Source organism: Curcuma longa, chromosome 1 (assembly GCF_044706935.1).
Source record: "Curcuma longa cultivar G26 ecotype Majalengka, Jawa Barat chromosome 1, ITB_CL_G26_1.1, whole genome shotgun sequence".
Lineage (NCBI taxonomy): Eukaryota > Viridiplantae > Streptophyta > Magnoliopsida > Zingiberales > Zingiberaceae > Curcuma > Curcuma longa.
The window spans coordinates 13155446-13179562 of record NC_133861.1 but is presented as its reverse complement, the minus strand read 5'-3'; the positions used below and the strand labels follow the sequence as shown (position 1 = coordinate 13179562).

The window sequence follows — 24117 nt, the reverse complement described above, 5'->3', positions numbered from 1 at the left end:
CGTTGCCGCTCTCTAGTCTTTTATCTAACAATAGCGATTTGCGTCAATCACTGCCGTGACGACTCCGCCACCAGAGAACATGCACGACTCGTTGTCGCGTGAACTGAAAGCAATTGATCCAACACGAGGGCATGAGAGCAGAGAGTATTGATTCTCGAGCAGGTCGCAATGATGGGTGTCAAGAGTACCACTGCCAGTTGCTTGATTGAAAAGAAGAGAGGAGAGGAGAGGAGTGCGGCGGCATCAAGCATCAAAGCATGGTACGCACTTGATCCCAAACAGGCGTGTCTGGCTTCACTGCCTTTTGGTGGCATACGATGGAGTGGAACCAACGCATGCGGGCAGAGATGTCCCCTTGTTTATTTATTTCAACAAATTAATCCCGAGGAAGTAGATCAATGATATACATGGATCAAGGTCATCAAAGGACCCAAATCGAGTCATGCAATATTCCAGCAATTGCGACAATGAAATGGCGTCCAATGGTTCGCATTGGACTGCCAAATTCACTACATATAATAACCACCGAGCACCATCCTTCACAGTATTATTAACCCACACACACCACGTTAAAGTCGGAATCCATCAATTCACAGCTTCATAGGCCGGCCCAAATAAGAGCCAGGCTCGACACAACGACTGGGCTGCACTTTTTGCATGTCGGCGACCACGACCGTACATTTCCCCTCTCTGATTCATCACGTGGCTATGTTTCGACGTCGAGTGCGTAGCTTTGACGGCGCTTAGCCGCCACCGGGTGAAGCGAACACGAGCAACAGAACTCCTTGACTAATTGTTCTTGCGAGATATAATTTGCTTGTGACCAAATTCAAATCAAATTAATCCTTTTCCAAGCAGGTCAACCCAATATCAAAGTTTACAAATCTCGAATTCTAGTGCTCATCAGCTTTCTTTTGTCAACGCGCACGTGTTTGTTAGCCCAAACAGCGCGTTCTTCGTAATTAAGGAATTTCCGGACTTAATTTACTTTGAATGAATTTTTAAGAGATGAAAAAAAGGATAACATAACGAAGAAATTATATAGCACATAGAAAAATCTATAGCGGATGTGGATGGTTTTGTATTGCAAACAACACTGGTTTCAACCTGAATGGGCTGCATACAACTGTTAAAAAGTGGCAATGTACGGAAGAGACCGCAATCGATCTTCGTACTATTTGAAATTCTAAAATGTTGAAAAAAGCAATTTTGCAATTGATATCAATTGTTTTATTTGAAATTTGATTTCAGTGTGAATAAATATGAGTAATCCAGGTCCAATTAAAGTATCATGGGGTCTTAAACAGTCTTTGGTGGGTGCGCAGTCAATTTAGATTTGGAGAGGCACGCGGGGCACGGCTGTCCTACCGCGCCGCCTTTCCTCCACTTCGCTCTCCCCGCGGTGTCGCTCTCCTTCATCACACTTGCCTCAGCGTCGCATTCCCCGCGGCAAGCCACTTTCTCTGGCCCCCTTACCGCGTCCCTTTCCTCTTCCTGCCATCCAAATCCCTCCATCAGCAGCAGCGTCCTCTTCGATTCCGCGCTGGCCTCCACCACATACCACATCTTTCTTTATATAATAGGCCAATTATCCATACTTCGCCCCCAATCCCACCTCACAGCATTCATCTCCTCCTCTCCTTTCCTCTCCTATCCTTTCCTCTCCTATTTTAGGTGCAACTACGGCAACCAGACAGAGATAGTCAGTTCCCGTGCAACTTTTCTGGGCTTTAATTAGCATTCCAGGCTCCCCTGGCTCTTGTTAATTAATTAGAAGGGCAAATCTTCAAACCACGAGAGAATTACTTAATTGATTCGTCTGCTAGATTAATCAGCCAGGAAGAAGAAGAAGAAGAAGATGGTGGTAGCTTTGGTTTCTCGACAAGGAAGACAACTGCAGCGTTACAGCAATTGCGGGAGCCGCCTCATCGTTGGGTGCGTTACGTTCTTATCTCTTTCTCATCTTCCTCTTCCTGAATCCCTTCACCAATTGAAGAGTTAATTAAGAGGAGGAATTTTGATGCGAAATTATCTTAATTCTCTTTCGTAACATGTCATCATACCCTGTTCCCGAAATACTACGAATCCTGAATCAAAGAAGCAACTCTGGTTTCAGCATCTGAGACGAATCGGTTTTCTCTTTCGAACCAACACTGAGAAATGACATCTTGATCGATCTCTCCAACTAACCACCTCGCCCCCCAAATCCATCAGTGCCTTTGTTCTTATTCATAACCTTTCTCGCAAGATAATCCTTATCTCAATCATTGATGGCCCACTCGTTTCATTGGTAGCACATCTCTTTCACGGTTAGCACAACAGTAGCATCTAACCAAAGCCTTTTCTGATTAACAATCTGAAGAACAACAAACAAACAAACAAAACTGCAACTTTCCCCCTGACACATCTTGCTTATTCCTGCAGGTGTATTCCCTACAAGCTCAAGCAAAATGGGGTCGAGGTGCTTGTCGTCACCTCCCAAAAGAGAGAAGACATCATGTTCCCCAAGGGTGGTTGGGAGCTGGACGAGACGATGATCCAGGCGGCTTGTCGCGAGGCGTTCGAGGAAGCCGGCGTGCAGGGAAACGTCGAGGATAAGCTCGGGGAATGGAGATACAAGAGCAAAAGCCATGACAAGATTCACGAGGCCGTCATGTTCCCTTTGAATGTCACAGAGGAATTGTATTACTGGCCGGAGAAGGCTCTGAGAACTCGGAAATGGGTAAGTCCAAGAAATTAAGTTGCAGTTGAAGTTCAAATCTCTCTTTGTTGTTTGCATGGGTGTTGATAAAATGGGCATGAACAGGTAAACGTAGCAGAAGTAATGGCAGAGTGCAAGCAGTCGTGGATGAAGGAGGCATTGGATAGATTGATGGAGCGTCTCTCGAGCTCGGATTTAATGGAGGAGCTGGTGTTCTCGTGCTAGCTGATTAATACGCTTGGGATAGTCGATCTTTTGTACAAAGACGTAGCAGAAAACATGTATTGGGCCAAAAACATATTCCTTGATTAATTTCATTGATTTATTTTACCTAAACATCAGTGTTGAAGAAGTTCATAATCGATAAAATTAAATCTTTTATTTATAAATCAAATTATAAACGTTTGATATTCTAATTAGAATGTTAAAATTTATGTCGGTAAAAAAAACTTAATATTGAAGTCGTCTCAAGTTGATTACACCTCAAAAAAACATAAAAAACTTAAAGATCATCTTGTGATTTTAACTCTTTCTTCTTCTTTTGATAAATATAAATTAAAACAGATGTATTTTGATAAATTAACTTTTTCTTTTTAAATTTTGGGAGATTATTTTAAAATAAAAACGCCCTTCATAAATTTTAGTTATCAAAATTTGCTCATGTATTTTTTTTTATTGAGAAGTGTCTCAGTCTATCTTTTTCATTGGCTAATTCTTTTATCCAAAAGATGACACAAAGTGATACCCAACTTAGAGTAACTTTTAGTCTAAAAAAATATACTTAAACATTTGAATGCTGGAAATGTTCAATTTATAATGTGTAAAAGTTAATTATAAGATTAATGTGTGATTATTACGGTGTAAACTGACATAGAAATTAGATTATATTTTTCAAAAATTACAGAAAAAGGTACATGTAATGTAAAAGAATTTAAAGCTTTTTTTAAAATTATTTTTTGACATGTAAAAATAAATCTGAATGTGGAGGTTGAGCAATCTAAATCAAGTCCAATGATTAAAATATATTCTTATCTGAATTAGCTTCACTTTTGGAATTTACCCTTTAGAATCAAATATTAGTGAAATATGTACCAATCTATATATTTTTTCCTTGTAAAATGTAATATTTGAAAGTTAATAATTTATACTCATACTATGTGCCATAACATTCAATTTTCTTTTTTGGAAAAAAATCTAATTGAAATTTGAAATACTTCTTCAATTAAAAGGAAATAAGCTCACTCATCGACAATGAAATGATTGATATAATTAAAGTAGAAGCGACAAGCATTTGGCAATTCCCATGGAAAGATGCCTTGTCCAAAAGCTAACACGAGGCTGGATGCAGACAATATTTCACAACACGGGTCTCGCTGCTCCAATCCTCGCTGCAATCCGGTGATCGATACGTTCACGTGTTTTTTCTCTTATTCTGAATTTGTTCATGCCGATGGAGTTTAACTGGCAAACCAAAACCATCATTTATTCATTCCTGAGAATAAACAAGAAAACTGTGAACTTGAATCGGATCGAGTAGCTTCCACGAAAGCCATAAGCCCAAAATATATCTAAATTTTAAGGCAATATCCTGTCAGGAAATTATAGGTTTAAAGCAGATGCTAGTAATTCTCCTCGTTCTCTTTTCGCAATCGATGGCGTCGTCTTGTCTTCCCAGAGGCAAGATTTCTCACTCCCTTGTAAAAACAATCCGCCCGACTGGAAGGTGACGGCTTTTTGTTTGGTTCCAGGAAGCGAAGGCGAGGCGGACCTGACGCCGCTGCAGAAGCACGTCGCCTTCTTCGACAGGAACAGCGACGGCGTCATCTACACGTCCGAGACCTACCAAGGTTCCATATCTCACTGTCTTTCTCTGTGCTTTTGTCGGTGGATTGATCGTAGCTGTCGGAGGTACAGGATTTCGGGCGATTGGGTGCGGCGCGGCTTTGTCTGCTGCGAGCGCTGTTTTCATCAATGGCTTCCTCAGCCCCAAAACTAACCCTGTGAGTGGAACCGTAAATGCACAAAATTTGAGACCATGAGGTTCCTTTCCCTATATATCTCATCATCAACCTTTCTAATTTATCATCTTAATTGAATGCTTGTATGTAGGGTGAATCTCCGTTTCCTTATTTTCCGATCTACGTGAAGAACATTCACAAAGGCAAACATGGAAGTGACTCTGGGGTCTATGACACCGAGGGGAGGTACCATTTACGTTTTTCCTACTCAGAACTTGAACGTTGAAGGCTAAATCTTGTCCTACATCTGCTTGCTGCTGAATCTTTCCTTTGTATTTTTGTTGGATTTGCATGAGTACTAAATTTAGGTTCGTGGTCTGCAAATTCGAAGAGATATTTCAGAAGCATGCCAAGACAAACCCTGAAGCACTGTCATCGAAGGAGCTGAAGGAGATGCTCGAGGCGAATGGGGAGCCCAATGACTCCAAAGGGAGGTAGGTTTTAGCTTTAACAGAGTGGAACAAACTAAAGGTCTCATCTGATTAACTGAAAATTCATTCTTGGGTTGGGAATTTATGTAGATTCGCAAGCAGGGCAGAATGGCAATTGCTTTATAATCTGGGCAAAGATAAAGAAGGATTCCTGCACAAGGATACCATAGAAGCTGTTTATGATGGAAGCCTATTTCACAAGTTGGAGAAGGAGAAGCAATCTTCGGTGAAGAAATAGCTCTGGATTCCATGGATTCTATAGCTTCATATGAATGAACCTAGTTCATGAAGCCGATATGTTACATCCAAATGTTTTAATTAGCTCTACAGTCTGCAGCATCCTATTTAGTAAGTATAGTGATGAGCTTTGTGTTTACTTGGTCCTAAGTAGATATTTATATATTTAGTTATTTGGCTTCAGATTGGTCATATTTGGATGGAAATAAAATAAAATAAAATATTTAAATGAAATTAAATTACTTCCTCCTCTGCTTTTATTGCTCTTACTTCCAAATAAATGAGAGCGATGAATAATGTTGTTCCTTTCATTTTCTTTTTAGGCGACAAAAAACTAATTGTTAGCCTATCATTTTCATAATACCTAATGCTGAGGCCTTGCTCGCGCAAAGGAAAATGCTATGTTAAAAATAATGCTCAAAATTATAATTATTTATCGAAGTTTAGATATTATTTTGAAGTAGATACGCAATTTTGAATACATTTTTTTAAAAGAAATTATTGAATAAAGTATATTTTAGAATGCTAATTTGGATATCTCTTCCTCTGCTCCTTTTTTTTTTCTCCAAATCTATTTTCAAAATTTATCATTGCATCGTCCCACCCCAAAAAATGGAGTCCCGAATGCAAAATCAAGAGTTGAATCCACTCATTCACATTGCAAAAGGGCTGCTATTGATAGACGCAAAATAGTAGTGAAATAGAAGGAACGAAAAGTTTCTTGAACACGAATGTTTTGTTCTCAATCTACAAAATCATATAATAATACATCACAGATGCATGTACATTTTTAACATCTCTGTGAAACTACATCTGTACAGTGTCTGATTCACAAATACATATTACAGCAGTAGTTTTTACGAGGAGCTGAAAAGGTATTGAGTTCAACATCTCAACCATTGAGTATGTGATACTTGCAAAGGGGGCAGGTTGCATTTATCCGAAGCCATTTGACGATGCATGAGGAGTGGAAATGATGATTGCAGGGAAGAGAAAGTAAAGAATTTCCATCTTCATAAGAAGTTAAACAAATACAACAGCCCTAAGAAAATAGGGACAAAAGTAACACAATTCAGCTTTGAGATTCTTGCAATCAGTAGTTAATGAAGAAACAGTTTCAGCTCAAGTCTTTAATCTACATAATTGAATGGTCTGCAATTGGGTAAGCAAAACAAGGCTGAGAGGACTAGGCATTGGATATTTTTCGAACTTATCACACTGAATAATAAAATGTTTACAAAATCAAACAAAAAACAACTGTGTAAAAATGCAAAGACAGTTCAAATTACCTAAGGAACTAGCTAGATACTATTCGATATGTATGCAAGAAAGTTGAATTAGTTGTACCATCATGGATTCTAACTAAGAACTCAATGGATTCTAAAGTTTCAGATAGACGCATGGCTTGGAATTAGAATTAATCTAATGACCTGCACGAAATTACAAACTTTCACATCTGAATATGGTAAAAATAAATAAATTAAGAATCAGTCTCAAAGGAATTAACATGAATAAAGGGGCAAATGCCAAGATAGGTAAAACTTACTGCATCCTCCTTTGGAAGAACACGCTCATCAGAGGTAAATCCCCTGTTATTTAAATCTGGAACCATTAATCCTTCCTTTATTAACTTTTGTCCATCACGGTGAAACTCAGAATATCTGTATCTGGAAAGCATACTGATGTCCGCATCTGTAGCACTTTCCTTTACACACAAAGTGAGCATAGAGATAAGGATTAGACAGACTAGCGCTTAGCAGCCTAATCTTATATCAAGACAATCTAAAGTCCTCACCTGACCTATAACAGAACAAAGGATTGTCATAACACAAGGCAGGCAGCAGCAGAGTGCAATTCCAATGATGCATGTGAAAGCAATGCAGAATATGGCAAAGAGTGCATCAAAGATGAGGAAAACCACAGTCAACCTGCCCCAATCCATGAAGAAGCACACTCAATTTTTTTCCTTTATATATAATAGAATTAGATTCTCAAAGCATACAGCAAAGAGTGCATCAAATGTGAGGAAAACCACAGACAACCTGCCCAAATCCATGAAGAAGCACACTCAAATTTTTTTTTCTTTCTAGATAATAGAATTAGATTCTCAAAGCATACAGGTTCTGTTATGGTAAAATCAGGCATTTACACCTGGAAATAAAAGATTGTAAATTAGGTTATGTAAAGTTGGTGCATTCAATATACAAGTTTAAGCCTTGACCTAGTTTGGTAAGAGATTCCCATGCAATATATGGGAGAAACAACATTATTGCTCAAATTACTCGATATGTTTATTAAATGAAGACATTGTGAGTAGGTGATAAGCTAAAAGAGAGAATGAAATTCAATGATTATGCCAAAAAGAGAAAAATACAATATAGCTAAGAAAGAAACACCACTATCCTTTTACATAGAAAATAGATAAACATGAGAAGATAACCTTAGAAATAAAAGAACTGAAGAAGTTGTTGATTGATTGTTCCATGTTAAATAGGGAGGAAAATAGCACAGTTATTTGACGTGATGGAAAAAGAAAAAAGCTCTGAATGTCTTCACTAATGGATGTATGACCTCGAAGTAAGTGGGTATTCGCCAATTCATGTTGGGTTTTAAGAAAGATCTGACCTAAACCAGGTTTTATTTGGGGTATAAAAAATTCCCAATCCTGTTCATAGATGTGATTTATTGAAAAAACCCTGAACCCAAAATTTTCGGATTGGGTTGGGTCAGGTTTCGAGTTTTCCATGTTGTGTCAGATTTATGTTGTAAAAAAAGTAACAATAATATTATGCACCGAAGCAGCAGTATGCAATAGACAGATAAATAAAAGAGATCAGAGTTAGGAATAGTTATCCGGTTGAAGCGCCGGCGTGCCGACTGCCCTTAGAGAATTAATTGCCGCCCTACGGTGCAGAGGCTTTCCGGCAAAACCCTCCCAAGATCCGACAACCACTCGCGATGTTCGTATGTGCACTCCAAAACGAACACAGCCCTCGGAGACAACCTCAGATCGCCGAGAAACAAAGCCTCAGGACGCTCGAAAAAGAGAAGCGCGCAGAAACAGAAAGACAACTCGAAGAGAAGAGAAAGCTTGCTTCAAGTTTCTGCACTGTACAGAAATACTGCAACCATGGTCTTATATAGACCTGAAGAGAAAGCTTCGTTCGTCGCCTCGGCTTGGAGCGACGCGACTGCGCCTCTTCCTCACGAGGGACGCGACCGCACCTCCTCTTCGCGAGCAAAAATAAAACCAAACCGGGTTTGCACAAAAATAAAATAAAAAAAAACCAAACCAAGGTTGGATTCGGGACAGCAAAACCAAACTGGGCCGCTTGCATGTGCGAGGCCCACGGGGTGGGGATTTGCACCCCCCCTGCGCGCGATAATCACGGGCGTCGCGCCCGGTTTATGGATTTCTGGTTCAGACCCCCCGAACCCACTTGATTTGGGCTCGACCCGCGCATGCGTGTAGGTCTCCTTAACATTTCTAAGCATGATTGGAAGGACTTGATATATAAGGCCTTCCATCTTTCTTAGCTTAGCAATGTGGGACTAAAACTTTATACTAAATGATTGAATTCCAATCAACAATCCCCCACAAATTCAAATCATTTCAAAAACAACACATGTCCTGAGGCTTTGTTGTAATGAGCTTTCAGTGAGGATACCTTCCGGTTTGAATCTTCACCTAAGTGCACCAATCTTATTCACATAGGTTTGAAGTGAACTAAGTCTTGAACTTAAACCTTTAATATGTGAAAATTAATTGGCAACAACTCATCACGGGCGATGGTTGAATCCTTCTGGGTTGGTGCATTACGGTCATGCCACCGAATCTTGTTTCATAAGTGTTAAGGAGAGTTGCCCAGACCCCCCACACTGCGACCCCACAGTTACACTTACATAGGTGAGTTCTCCAAGGATGTACTGCAAGCATCCTGTCATGAAGACCTTGAACTCATTAAAAGCCCTAAGCTCATCCTTACTAGCAGTCAAGCATCTATCCAGGGAAGAAACTATGAGATTACATCTCAATCAATTTATGCTTACGGTTCACCCTTATAGCTTGTTTATACCACATTGAACCTACTTCTTGGGATCTCCAATCAGATAGGTTGGGTTGCTGCTATAGATGAAACCAGAATAGGCCTCAGTCCCATTCCCTTACTGGATCTCTTGATTTTCTCAGAATCAAGTCCTTTAGTGAGTGGATCAGCAATATTGTCCTTTGAGCTTACAAAGTCCAATGACACCACTCCTTGAGACACTAACTCACGAACAGACTTCAATCTTATTCGTACATGTCTCTTCTGTTTCTGGTTATATTTGGAGCTTCTAATCTGAGCTATTGTGGTTTGATTATCACAGTTTACTGAAATAGGAGGTATTGGCTTCGTCATCAAGGGAATTTCAGTAAGAAGACCCTTAAGCCAATCAGCTTCTGTTACTGTGGTATCCAAAGCACACAATTCTGCCTCAGATGTAGAACGAGAGATAATCGTCTGTTTAACAGACCTCCATGCAACTGCACCGCCTCCAAGTGTAAAAACATAACCAGTAACGCCTTTACACTCAGCAGTGTCAGCTATCCAGCTAGCATCACTATATCCTTCCAGGACTGCAGGGAACCTCCCATAGCACAAGCCCAAGGTTATAGTCCCTTTCAGGTATTTGAGTACTCTGTCTAATGCATCCCAGTGTGTTCTGTCCGGACAGCTAGTAAACCTGCTTAATTTTGATATTGCATAAGAAATATCAGGTCTAGAACAATTTGCTAAGTACATTAGACTACCAATTATTTGTGAATATCGTAATTGAGACACAGCCACGCCACTCTTATTCTTGTGGAGAGTCTTTGAAGGATCATAAGGTGTGACAACAGATTTAACGTGGCTATAGCCATATTTCTCTAACACTTTCTCAACATAGTGTGACTGAGAAATTGCTATTCCATTAGTTGAGCGAGTCAATTTCAGACCCAAAATCAGGTCAGCACAACCCATATCCTTCATATCAAACTTTCCACTCAAGAGAGCCTTTGTCTCATTAATAATTGAAAGGTTAGACCCAAACAACAGAATATCATCTACATATAAGCATAAAATAATACAGTTATCACCTTTCATTTTAGTATACACGCATTTATCAGAGTCATTAATTTCAAAGCCAAAAGATAGCATAACTTTATCAAATTTTTCATGCCACTGCTTTGGGGCTTGCTTCAAACCATAAAGAGACTTGACTAGCTTACAGACTTTATTCTCGCTTCCAGAAAGTACATATCCCTCTGGTTGATCCATATATATCTCCTCTTCAAGATCTCCATTCAAAAATGCAGTTTTGACGTCCATTTGATGGACCTCAAGATGATATATGGATGCCAGTGCAATCAACACTCGGATTGTAGTAATTCTAGTAACAGGAGAATAAGTGTCAAAATAGTCAATCCCTTCCTTTTGTTTGAATCCCTTAGCAACTAGGCGGGCTTTGAACTTATCTACTGACCCATCAGGTTTTAGTTTTCTCTTAAACACCCATTTACATCCTATGCTGGTGCAACCGGGAGGCAAATCCACCAACTCCCAAGTGGCATTAGAGATAATAGAGTCCATTTCACTTTTAATGGCCTCTTTCCATTGCTTAGCTTCAGGAGAAGCCATAGCATCTCTATATGTCACGGGGTCACCTTCTATATTATAAGTGACAAAGTCTTGACCTAAATCCTTAGACACACGTTGCCTCTTGCTCCTTCTCAATTCTGCACACTCACTAGATTCATCTAATCTAGAGTGACTTGAGGAAGGTGCACCCGCTAAGGATAATGGGACCTCTACAGAGGCAGATTCATCTCTAGTAGAAATACTAGAAATAGATTGAGGTGTCCTCGTCTTCATAGGAAATATATCCTCAAAAAATATAGCATCACGAAGTTCTACAATAGTATTTGCATCTATTCCAAAAATTTCTGATTTAATAATCAGAAACCTATATGCAACACTATTCTGAGCATAACCCAAGAAGATACCATCCACTGTCTTTGGACCAAGTTTTTTCCTTTTGTGTTCAGGTACAAGTATTTTTGCAAGACACCCCCACACTTTAAGGTATTTCAAACTTGTTCTTCGACCCTTCCAAAGCTCATATGGGCTTTTATCCTTTGACTTCATTGGTACTCTATTTAACACATGACATGCAGTGTATAGAGCCTCCCCCCACATGAAGTTGGGTAATCCAGAACTTCCTAACATTGAATTAATCATATCTTCAAGAGTTCGATTTTTCCGTTCTGCTACACCATTAGATTGAGGACTATATGGAGCAGTAACCTCATGAATTATACCTGAATCTTGACAAAATTTTTGAAACAGGTTCGAGGTAAATTCTCCACCCCTATCAGACCTTAACCTCTTAATGGTTTGATTTGTTTGATTTTCAGCTTCAGATTTAAAAATCGTAAATTTATCTAGAGCTTCATCTTTAGTTTTCAGCAAATAAACATAACAATAACGAGAGTAATCATCAATGAAGGTTATGAAATACCTTTTATGATCTCTAGTTATCATACCATTAAACTCACAACAATCAGTATGAATCAATTCTAAAATATTAGAATTTCTATCAACTGATTTGAAGGGTTTACGAGGTTGTTTATATTGCACACAAATTTCACATTTTTTCTTATCGTTTATAGCATGTTTAGGAATCATGTCAAGATTCATCATCCTTTTTATGGTATGGAAATTAACATGTCCTAATCTATCATGCCACACATCATAAGATTCAATGTTATAAGAACAACCACTATTACAATTATCACTAGATTTGTTTAAGGTAACATTTTCAGCATTGAGTTTAAATAAACCTTCATTAAGGTAACCCTTTCCAATAAAGGTTCCTAAATGTAACAATACAACTTTATTACATTTAAAGTTCAACTCATAACCAGCACGAACTAATTTTGACCCGCTAATCAGATTCCGTCGGACCGCTGGAACATGATGCACCTCATGCAGTGACAGGACCTTTCCCGAGGTAAACCTCAAGTCAACTCGTCCTATCCCAAACACCCTGGCAGCAGAATGGTTCCCCATGGTCACGGTAGTGCCTTCAATTACCTGATAAGTAAGGAAGGCAGATCGATCAGCACAACAGTGCACATTAGCACCTGTATCAACTAACCACTCATTGGGTTGATAAATCAAATTTAGTTCGGGGTTAAAGGAAACACACCCGTTGTTAGTGCCATCATTAGCAGTCACAACATTGACTTGTGCCTTGGTGTTGTGCATATTGCCTTGGTTCTTTTTCTTGTTCTTTCGCTCAGGACAGAACTTGGCAAAATGTCCAACTTGTCCACAAGTCCAGCAAGGCTTAGTTCCATTCTTCTTTTGAACCTTTGGTTTGGGTTTCAATTTATTCTTCAATTTCTGATTTTTATTCTTATCAGAGGAGACCACCACATTTGCCTTTGGAGTAAAATCCATAGGCATCCCTTTATCATCATCCTTGTGTTGCTTCCGATGTTCTTCCTCGATATTTAAGGCAATCATTAAATCTTCAAGAGAGATATGACCTCTCTTGTGTTTAAGTGTCATGCCAAAATCTTCCCAACTCGGAGGCAACTTTTCGATGATAGACAAGACCTGAAATTTTTCAGGTAGTGACATATCTCCCTCAGCAAGACCATGAATCAGCACTTGAAATTCATGGGTCTGCTCAACCACAGACTTTCCCTCAACCATTTTGAAGTTTAAGAACTTAGCCACAGTGTACTTTTTTAAACCAGAATCTTCGGAGTTGTATTTTTTATCCAAAGATTTCCATAACTCCTTGGCCGAAGTTGTGGAGCAGTACACATCAAATAGTGCGTCCGAGAGTGTAGACAGGATTCTCCCATGGCAGAGATAATCCCTTTGTTTATATCTCTCTAGGACAGCACTATGGGCAGGTTCCTCTTCATTAGGGGAAGGAGGGTCTGATTCTATAACAGAGAAAAGTCCTAGCGTAGTAAGCCAGAACTTCATTCGTTGTTGCCAACGTTTGAAGTTTTGCCCGGAAAACTTCTCGGGTTTGGCGCTAACCTCATCAGACCCCGATGTTCTAATATCCATCATGTCTATCGATGCACAAAATTAATTCTCTAAGATTGTTGTAAAAAACAGTAACAATAATATTATGCACCGAAGCAGCAGTATGCAATAGACAGATAAATAAAAGAGATCAGAGTTAGGAATAGTTATCCGGTTGAAGCGCCGGCGTGCCGACTGTCCTTAGAGAATTAATTGCCGCCCTACGGTGCAAAGGCTTTCCGGCAAAACCCTCCCAAGATCCGACAACCACTCGCGATGTTCGTATGTGCACTCCAAAACGAACACAGCCCTCGGAGACAACCTCAGATCGCCGAGAAACAAAGCCTCAGGACGCTCGAAAAAGAGAAGCGCGCAGAAACAGAGGAAGACTTCGAAGAGAAGAGAAAGCTTGCTTCAAGTTTCTGCACTGTACAGAAATACTGCAACCATGGTCTTATATAGACTCGAAGAAGAGGAGAGACTTGTTCGTTCGTCGCCTCGGCTTGGAGCGACGCGACTGCGCCTCTTCCTCACGAGGGACGCGACCGCACCTCCTCTTCGCGAGCAAAAATAAAACCAAACCGGGTTTTTGCACAAAAATAAAATATAAAACCAAACCAAGGTTGGATTCGGGACAGCAAAACCAAACTGGGCCGCTTGCATGTGCGAGGCCCACGGGGTGGGGATTTGCACCCCCCCTGCGCGCGATAATCACGGGCGTCGCGCCCGGTTTATGGATTTCTGGTTCAGACCCCCCGAACCCACTTGATTTGGGCTCGACCCGCGCATGCGTGTAGGTCTCCTTAACATTTCTAAGCATGATTGGAAGGACTTGATATATAAGGCCTTTCATCTTTCTTAGCTTAGCAATGTGGGACTAAAACTTTATACTAAATGATTGAATTCCAATCAACACAACATGGTTAAAATTGCATGAGAATTAAATAGTTTACTTATGTCGTTCAATGAGCACAAGTCCAATTGAATCTGCAACGAATTGCAAGCAGGGAAATATCATACTCAGTTTCTCTACTAAACTTTAGCCATTTAGCAGATTCGTAAGCTCTAAAAAAGTTTGAGTATACCTATCCGATATCCCAGCAGTAAAATTCCCTGAATTTTAAGAAAAAAATTAGGTTTTCCCTTCAATCCCAACAATGTCCACGACGAGATTGCATCAATTAAGGAAAAAGAACAAATCCGACTTCCTAGTACCTGTTACGGTGACCGTCCGCAGCGCCGACACGGGCTACATCATCCTCACTGTCCATGTATTCCGAATCCTCCAACACCCGCTCCCCACCACTTCCCCCTTCCTCTAACCCTCGCTCTCCGCCGCTCCGCTGGCGCCGGCGATACTCCCGCCAGACCAACCCCACATGCGCCAGGCACTGGAGCGCGTACACGGAGATCCACACCCGGATCGGCGTGACGGGACGCTCGTGGGTGGTGGCGCAGAGCACGGCGGCGGCGGAGGCCGCGAAGGCCAGGTTCAAGGCGACGTCGAGAACCACCACCGGCCGGGAGTAGGCCCAGTTGGTGCGCCGCTCCTCGAGATGGTGGACGGCCGCCTGGCGGACGGCCGTAGAAGCCGCAAAGGTGGTTGGGTGGACCGGCCGCGGGAGGAGGGCGGAGGCGGTCGCCGCCTCTTGGGGCACCATTTTTTACCTGCGACGCAGACCTTCTTCCGCTACAGTTGTACTGGCGTGTTAAACCGTTGAATGGAAGCATTCTTTTATTGCTTTGTGGATTAGGTTGGTAGTAGTAGGTCGTAACGGGTCGGGTTCAGATGTGCGCATATCCCATGAACCCTATATGGAAAAATAAAGCTTACCAGGGGCAATGGCTCATATTTTAGATCGTCAATTATGATATATATCTAGTGCTGACCGAACTGTTCGATGATAATGATCGTTGATGATAACGTCGTTTAGAAGGAACTTCATTACTCAAAATTTGCTGTTCTGATATCCAAGACGAAAGGTCTCATCATCACCTTGGTCATTAATACAGCAAAGACAATCCATAGGTTTGATACATAGAGCGATCATCCTACGCACATTTTGCAAATGCAGCACCTACGCAAAAACTGTCAATTACATCAGCTGGCTTGGACGGCCTTGGCCATGGCGTAGGCGGCGGCGGAGGCGACGGCTCCAATGAAGGCGGTCTGGATCGCGCTCAGAAGCGGGCGGTCGCCGGTGAAGTGGCCCTTCACGTAGCCGAAGAAGAGCAGCGCCGCCAGCGTCACGCCAATGGACGCAAACATGGCCTTCGTGGCGGTGGGGATGAAGACGTAGGGCAGCAGAGGCACCACGCCGCCCACCATGTAGGACAGGGCGATCGTGAGCGCGCTTTGTGATGCTCTCTTCGGATCTGGCTTCTCCAATCCTAGCTCGAATCTGAAAATTTGATCGATCAAGTTACATTATATCATTCAGTCGATTGGATCTCAAATTATGAACCGACAACGAGAGCTGCTTAATACTTCATCATGAACTCGAGCCAGGCTTGCGGGTTCTTCCGCAGGGAGTTCACCACCGGACCGTACTCGTGAGGCTCCAGACCGTACTTAGACAGGATCTCTGCGATCTCCGCCGCCTCTGCAATCACGATGTACGACCGTCAGATCAGCATCCGACGGCAAAGATTTACTCATAATTTACACTGGGAGGTGACCTTACCTGTGTCGGGGACGGCAATAATCTCCTCCTGCTCACGCTTGAGTTCTCGCATGTAATGGTCCGCCTCGCTCTTCGCCGCTAGATACCTGCCACGTGGATATATCATCAGCCGTCCATTGAATCTTCTTTCAGTTATATCGTTGTGTAACCGATATAGAAACATAACGGCGCTATAACTGGTCTGGCGAACTGCGGTGACAGTAAAATAGAGTCGAATTAAATTGTTTGGATGGCATAGATTGATGTTATCGCAAATGCAACCATGAGCCCTGAAGCCCACCTCATGCTGCACCCCATGCCCTGACCAGCTGACCCCGCCCGTGGGGGCAAAAATAGAGTCGAATTAAAGTGTATGGGTGAAGTTACCCACCCGCCGAGGCCCATGGAGATGGCGCCGGCGGCGACCTCGGCGAGGCCAGCGGTTAGGATGATGTAGGAGGGAACGTTGGCGCCTGAGAGGCCGGCGGCGAGGGCGAAGGGGACGGTGAGGCCGTCCGAGACACCGATGATGACGTCGCGCACGACATCGCTGGCAGTGAAGTGCTTCTCCTGGTGATCCGCCAAAAGCTTCTCCGAGGAAACGCCACCAGACGCCGACGTTTTCAACGACTTCACCGCCCATCGGTCTTCCGCCGCCATCATATGTAATTAAGAGCAATATCGACGGAGGGAGAGACGCTAAATTGCAAGTGACGGTGGAAGGCGGAGAGAAGGTACTTATAACGGGGCCTCAACAAAAAAGGACAAGAACTAAATTAAAATGACGCGTCCGTAATAAAAATAGTAAAAATTTAAATCTCTAATTTATTACAAATCTGTCAATTTCAAATATTTTTTAATTTATTTGTATTTATTAAAAATATTCTAATTTTGAACATTTTCCAAATCTATATTTTTTAATTTCTTTTCTTTTATGAATTTATTTTTTCCTGCATTATTTCATTCCTTATCTACATTTTAAAAAAAATCACTGTCAAAAGCAAAGCAAACTATATGTAATTTATTATTATTTTTTCTGTCACACATCAACGTTTTAACTGAAAAAAATTGATATTTTGGAAATTTAAAACGTTTTTTGTTAGTCCAGCCCAAGTTAGACGGGCCCAAATGAATGATGGGGAATTAACTTATTTTGATGGAAAGTTTAATTAATTATTTTTAATGGAAAGTGATGAATAATTCTGCCACTTGCTTTCCGTGGCGCTTTATGGGAGTGAAGAGAAAGGGCGAGAGATCAAGACACCAAAATTTCTTATTATTAGACGAAGAAAATTTCTATTATAATTAATTTAAAAGTTTAGATAGTCTCATGAACATTATATATATTTCTTACGTGGAACAATTTTTCATACAAATTTTAATTAATTTTAATTTATTGTTATCGTGTTTTTTATTATATTATAGATGATATCAAATTTTATTATAGCTACTAATAAATTATATTATAAATGTTATTAAATTTTATTTCACGTGCTACCAAATGATAATGTGAATAGAGATAAAAAAAAAAAAAAGTTAGGTGCAGCTTGACTTCCATCTAAACTTCTGTTTCCTCTTAAACTACTACAAATTTATTATTAGTATTATTATAAAATTATCCATCATGTTTCACCTCCCTTTAATATAATTTAATTATAGAGTATATGCTATTAAACTACAGAAGGAAAAAAAATAAAAATTCTTTTAAAATTTATATACAAATCATTTTAAAATTACTATATTAATTAAGAAATGTCTGTTAGTACTTTAAGCTATAACGAGAGGAATATGAATATGAAAGATTTGATGTGAGTTCCACCTTGAGTTCTAATCGAACTTGTGATTAGTGATGAGGAAAATATAAAATATTTTGATACATCACACATACTATATAAATATATACGGAATATATTGATATTGATGATATATCAAAAATTTTGATACGATATTACATCGTACCAAATTTTTAGATATTGATATGAGATTTAATATTTTTTTATATATACTGAAATATTAAATAAATTATTTATAAGTTATTTATTTTTTAATTAGGGTCTGAAAGTTTTTGATCGAATTTGTATAGAATTTAAGATTTAAAGTAATATGTTTTTGTTGTATTTGAAGAAAATTTGTTGCTTCCTACATCAAGATTATTTATTTATTTTCTAATTAGTAGGCAATTGGATAGATATAATTGTTTTCTTTTATAATTTTGATATAGACTATATTTTACCAATATTGTATTGAAATTTTTGATATGAACGATATAGAATTTATAACATATTGAAAATCTAATATGCTGAAACTTCGGTATATCAATATTTTCAATATATCAAATTTTTTAGTACGGTGTTGATATATATATTTTTTATACCAAAATTTTCGATACGATATATGATTTCATATGAAAAATTCAAAATCAACTCTATTTATGTTGTAAAAGATGATAATACTCATCTCAGGGTGGTAAATAATGATATCGAACTATTTCATAAGTGGAAGGAATTTATTCCCTAAGAAAATGAATCTCAAGAGATTCGAAATTTTATAATTCTATGGTTCAGTATCAATTCAGTCGCACTCATAGGAAGCGGAAGAGTATGGGCAAGTGATCGATGAAGTGGAAGAGTATGGGCATAGAAAAATTAATAGGCTTGTGACCGAGGAACATTCAGTATGGAAGTGGAAGAGTAAACTAACACAGGTCCAAGTCATGGTGCGCGAGTACACCACACCCATTGGAACCACGTCAAGTACTACAGCAGCGCAATCAACACCCCGCTCGCCCCGCAGCCCACCGACCCCTGGGCCGCCGAAGGCGATGCAGGGGCAGCAGACGAAGGTCACGCTGCCACGAACTCAATATTTAAACCAGAAATAAGTGGCGGTCCAGAAAAAACTTGGACTTGGAATTCTGCAATAGCTTGCTTCCTTGATTGGCAAAAGTAGGTAACAAAAAAAATGCAATTTCTATCATAATGTATTGAGCTGACACAGATCTTATTCACTCGGCCGAAGCAATCAGTAGTTGTTTTTTGTACAGCGATTATGATATTATAAGTTTGACAGATTATTATTATTCATCTCGCTTACTGCCTCCCGTTGAAGAGACGTTATCCACTGGTTGGCTCACTCACCCGACCTTCTCTTTCCGACTGACCCACCCAACTTTTTTTACCGTTCACTATGGATACTTGAGAAAAGGAGAAGAAAGAGGAAGAAACATTGAGACGGAGGAGGGGAAGTGCCGCCGCCGCTATGTCTTCTGCTGCTGCATCCCCAACTAATCCAACCGCGGTCGACGGCGCCGCACTTCTCTGCGCCTCCGCTCCGACAACCGCTTCCCCGCCCGTCATCTACTGGTGCCACCAGTGCGACATGAGCGTCACCCTCCTTCCTTCACGATCGCCCTTGATCTGCCCCGACTGCTCCCGCTCTGATTTCCTCGAAGAAATGGAGCTCACTCCCACCCACCTTCTCTCCACCTCATCCTCCTCTTCCTCTTCGGGCCCTGGCCCTCTTCTCCAATCCCTACCCCTCGCCCTCACCGATTCTGACGACGATGGAACCAGATCCGCCTCGGATCCCGAGGAGCGCCGCCGTACGCCTCCTTCCCGTGCCGCGCGCCTCAGCCGCCTCATCGCTCGACTCGCAGATGGAGGCGGCGAAGATCCTCTTCCTCTCCTCCCGCCATCCGCCCCCACCCGCTCTGGCCCCTTTCCTGCCTCTGCCACTTCCATCGAGGCCCTCCCCACCGTATGCATCTCCGAGGCTGACGCCGCTGCTATCCCCTGTTGCGCCGTTTGCAAAGATGAGTTTGTACTTCGATCTGCGGCCCGGCGCCTCCCCTGCTCCCATCTTTACCACTCCGACTGCATCGTCCCTTGGCTATCCCTCCACAACTCCTGCCCTGTCTGCCGCTCCCCGCTCCCTGCCCTCGGTGAATCTTCAGTCGGTGCACCTGTACGCTCCCTAGGTGTCTCGGCGGTGGGCGAAGGACTTGATGACGCGCTGTCGCTGGCCCTCAGCACGGCCGATGAGGAAGCCACGGTGCTGACGGCTGCGCTATGGCAAGTGAGGAGGCAGCATCGCCTATCGTTCCCTGTTCGGTCCCTTACATCAGCGACCATGGACGCGGCGCTCTTTCAGATGGAGCATTTGGATGTAACACAGGCGGATAGCGAGGGGACACTCTCACCGGAGTGTCAAGTGGAACGGCAGGGAGAAGCCACGGGAAGTAGCTCCAATGGTGGCGATAATAAGCCGCCGCCTGAGATTAGGGAGAACTTCTTTTAGTACGAATTCCTGATGGTTCATGTTATGCAAAGACTTGAGGTATGCTAATTCTTTGCATACTAATTACCATGATTATAGTTCAGTTAATAAATGGGTTGCAATTACTGTGTTAACCATAACTTACATGGTTACTACGAGTTATAATTTTTCGCATTAATGGAACTGCCTTTGTTCAAGATGATCATCGATGTTGTTTGTTTTCCCTTGGGAATAAATCCTACGATAATTATGATGCCTTATATTTATCTCCTGTATAATTAGCAATCCCAACGCTACTTGATCAATTGTAATACTGATCCTTTTTTCCCTACTCTTTCATAAGACAACCATCAGAGAGGGACATACGGTGTGCAAGAAAATAGTTTGTGATGCTAATAGGACTCAACATATAACATCACAAATTGGAAACACCCTTTCTCTCATGCTACTATCTAGATGGTAATCTTGGAAGCAAATACTGTTTTTTCACGATTCATTATTCAATGTTATTGTTTTACATGTTTTTTTTTTTTGCCAAATGGTGGTGAATCCATGTGTTAAGTTCACAATTTTGCAAACAATGAATATCTTATATATAAATTCTAGATTGCTTAGTGAATTTAGTTTCAAGGTTCTAATTATTGGATGGCTTGCAATTATTAGGCCATTGCTTGATCAACCCTTCATGTGATTTTGTGTCGATGACAATATCTTGTCCCTGCAACCTCGTGTGTGATTTAGCATCCTGTTGAAATAACTTCCTTACACGGATGCCCATAGGTTTTGTTTTAACAATGCCTGGTGCACACGAGTAAGCTAGTTAGTTAAAACTTAGGATAAGGTAGTATCGGAATCGTAAAGGTTGCAATGATCCAATCAAATTTAAGTTAGGTTCAACTCATTAATGTTTTATAGATGGAAAAGAAACAAGGACATCCAGCAATGTGAACATATTGAAATTGGCATTCGTAGGAGAATATGGCAGTTTCTCGTAATTATATTTATATAGATGTCATATAACACACAAAGTCACACCAATATAATACTAAAAGTCATCTTTCAGCGAGTGAACTAATCTCCAAAAAAAAAAAAACTGCTGCATTTGCAAAGTTCTAATACTCTTAACAATTTCCCCCAAATGCCATATTATTCCAATTCTATAAGTATAGCATCAAATGTAATTATGCACCATTAGATATTTAAACCTTTTAATTTTGGTGTTCAATTTTCTCTTCCTTTCTCTTGCTATGGATCATGGAGGAGACTCCAAAGGCCTAGGTCCTTTCATTTGTTTTTTGTTTGTGGGCGATTTCATTAGTGTTTCTTTAATCCAATCATACCAGATAAGCCTTTGGAGATATAATTGCTATGCATGATGCTTTCCATTTTGTTAGTTCTTGTCTTATCATTTCTATCAGGGTCCAAGGGTGTTACCCCTTTGAGTTTCTGTGGGGAAAGTTGATGCTGGAACAACAAATGAACTTAAATAAGAAAGTAGCTGTTCTTAGTTGTCTATAATCAGGTCTGTTGGGTTGTGTTTTGCATATAGCACAGTGAGTTCTCTCTTCTTGAACTCTGCTGGATTCTAAATCTCAAACTTTTGGCGAGTGTTTGTACTGTAGATCCTCAATCATGATCCTCATTCTTACTTTCCTGATAATTCTGCTTATGTTTGATTGAATTTTTCATTTTTCATCTTCTGCTCGAGTATCACTTAACCTTTTCAAATACTTCAACAAGATACTAGAACCATAGTGATGACTACCAATTTGGTATTTCAAGAGAATTCTATGATCACTACAGTTCTTGACAATGCAAAAAACTTCATTTCCTTTTCTTATCAGGCCTGTTTTGCTCATCTGATGGCCAAAAAACTCTCCATTTAGAAAGTACTATAAATTGATTAATCTATTTTTTTATATCAATAGTTTTTATTTTATTTTATGTCCTAGTGAATAAATTGATTAATTTTAGAAGGATCCATATAGTTGATCTCATCTAATGGGATAAAACTTAGTTGTTGTTGTTGTCGTCCTAGTGAATTGAAGTGTGTTTTTATATTGGTTTGTATATATTCATCATCTTTTGACATTTTAGATAGGGAGATTAAAGAACCAAAGCAAAGAAAGGACCACAACTCCATGCTCACTACTTAGTGAGAACTGTGAACAACTATATATTGATTCCGTCACCCTAATTTCTCGTGTTATTTGTTTGAACCTCCTCCCTCTATATATAAATTTTACTGCTAATCAGTTTTTCTGTGCTGTTCCTGAATACTTTTACCATGCAGTCTTCTTCATGTCGTAGGCGAGCGTCAACAAGGTGCATTGACAACCTTGTGAAATTGTGTGTAGTTTGCTGGATTTGGCCGTTGGACTTTGGATGTATATTAGCGATCTCCTGTTGTCTCCATGGTGCAGCATCCACATTGATACATGAAATTCTACAATAATAATGGATGTTCTGGATGCAGTCAATATGGCAATTTGCCTAATAATTTTTTTGTTGTTGATCGTTATTGAATTTATTCCCGAGTTATACGAAACTAAATTGGATACTATAGTATTTGGATGGTTGTAATGCAGTTCAACAGCTCAGATTTATTTTTTTAGTTTTAAAATGTATGTTTGGTGTACTGTGATTGTACGTTGCCCTCTTTTTGACTATAACAAAAAAAAAAACAAAACAGAAAAAATATATATATTTTAGGACTCAATTTTAACAAACAAGATGATGAATTTATATAAAAAGTATTCTGATAAACAGGTTTTCTTTTCACTGAAAAAAATTTTGAAACCAGAAGTTTTCTTGGACGGAGATAATGGTTTTTTTTGTCCAAAATAATACGAGATTATATTTGCACTTGTACAAAATATTCTGATCGTTCAAAAGCTGGCCGGATGGAATTTATTCCACAGTGAGTGGACTTACCATACTCTACTTTCTTCTGTGATTTTGTTTGCTTGTAAATTATCTGGTGTAACTTACTGCTGTATGATTGGTTCTTGCAGGTGATGGTGACTTTCGTGGAACCTGAACAGGGTGTTACTATTGTGAAATTAATTCAGACTGATTCCAGAGGAAGACAAGTGTGATTCTCTTACAAAACTAACATTTTTTGTTTTCTTTTTTTGCCCACATTTTCTATCTCTGATATTTGTTTGGCTTTGGAATGTAGAAGCAGTTCATTTTATTTTCTACAATCTGCACTGCCATTATTTCTTGGTGCGCTTGAATTTCGATGGCAGTCGATGCACGTTGTGTGAGGTGCCTATTCGGTTCACAGTTTCAAGTTTGCACCTGTTTTTACAGAATCAATTATGGTCTATTATTAATTTTAAGGTCTCATCAGAGGACTTACTAATGTTAATGTGAAAACAAATACTTATTTCATGTAGCAAAAGTTAAATACTGATTTTCTATGTTAAAATCCATAAATAAAGATGTTAAATGTTTTTTTTTGTGATTCCCTTTAATTCGTGTATCGGATAAATTCGACACACCACAACTTATATACGCTCTAAAATTAATCTCTAAAATATTCCCTAGTGCGATAATATAATAGTCTCCGAGACTGAATTCATAGGGTCTTAATTAAATTAGGTGATGCTATACGATTAATATTAATGTTTTTACAATCTGTTGGTACATGCGTATTTTAATTCGCTCATTCTGTTATTTGATTAATATTAATTTTGAAGTTTAACTGTAACTTAGCTC

The 24117-nt window shown here is 40.0% G+C and overlaps 4 protein-coding genes across 6 annotated transcripts; 3 read left to right on the top strand and 1 right to left on the bottom strand.

The window, feature by feature from the left end:
• Window positions 1–1627: 1627 nt before the first annotated feature.
• On the top strand, window positions 1628–3037 carry LOC141845319 (nudix hydrolase 17, mitochondrial-like). The gene is made up of 3 exons (XM_074733390.1): window positions 1628–1935; window positions 2425–2722; window positions 2807–3037. The coding sequence occupies exons 1-3, from the start codon at window positions 1859–1861 to the stop codon at window positions 2924–2926; spliced, it is 495 nt and encodes a 164-aa protein (XP_074589491.1). The 5' UTR covers window positions 1628–1858; the 3' UTR covers window positions 2927–3037.
• Window positions 3038–4012: 975 nt separating this feature from the next.
• LOC141824487 (putative peroxygenase 5) lies at window positions 4013–5580 on the top strand. The gene is made up of 6 exons (XM_074711791.1): window positions 4013–4118; window positions 4282–4548; window positions 4616–4701; window positions 4811–4905; window positions 5028–5153; window positions 5241–5580. Exons 1-6 carry the CDS (start codon window positions 4013–4015, stop codon window positions 5386–5388), a joined length of 828 nt encoding a protein of 275 aa, XP_074567892.1. The 3' UTR covers window positions 5389–5580.
• Window positions 5581–15557: 9977 nt separating this feature from the next.
• Window positions 15558–16782, bottom strand: LOC141836312 (vacuolar iron transporter 1-like). The gene is made up of 4 exons (XM_074723777.1): window positions 16511–16782; window positions 16141–16226; window positions 15945–16059; window positions 15558–15858 (listed from the first exon to the last, which is right to left on the bottom strand). The coding sequence occupies exons 1-4, from the start codon at window positions 16780–16782 to the stop codon at window positions 15558–15560; spliced, it is 774 nt and encodes a 257-aa protein (XP_074579878.1).
• Window positions 16783–19340: 2558 nt separating this feature from the next.
• LOC141841576 (uncharacterized) lies at window positions 19341–23019 on the top strand. Of its 3 annotated transcripts, none has more exons than XM_074729928.1 (2): window positions 19341–20454; window positions 22752–23019. In XM_074729928.1, the coding sequence occupies exon 1, from the start codon at window positions 19378–19380 to the stop codon at window positions 20413–20415; it is 1038 nt and encodes a 345-aa protein (XP_074586029.1). In that variant the 5' UTR covers window positions 19341–19377; the 3' UTR covers window positions 20416–20454; window positions 22752–23019. The 3 variants fall into 3 exon arrangements, with proteins under 3 accessions (XP_074586029.1, XP_074585955.1, XP_074585889.1); XM_074729854.1 differs by having other exon boundaries at window positions 22705–23019; XM_074729788.1 differs by having other exon boundaries at window positions 22688–23019.
• Window positions 23020–24117: the final 1098 nt, after the last annotated feature.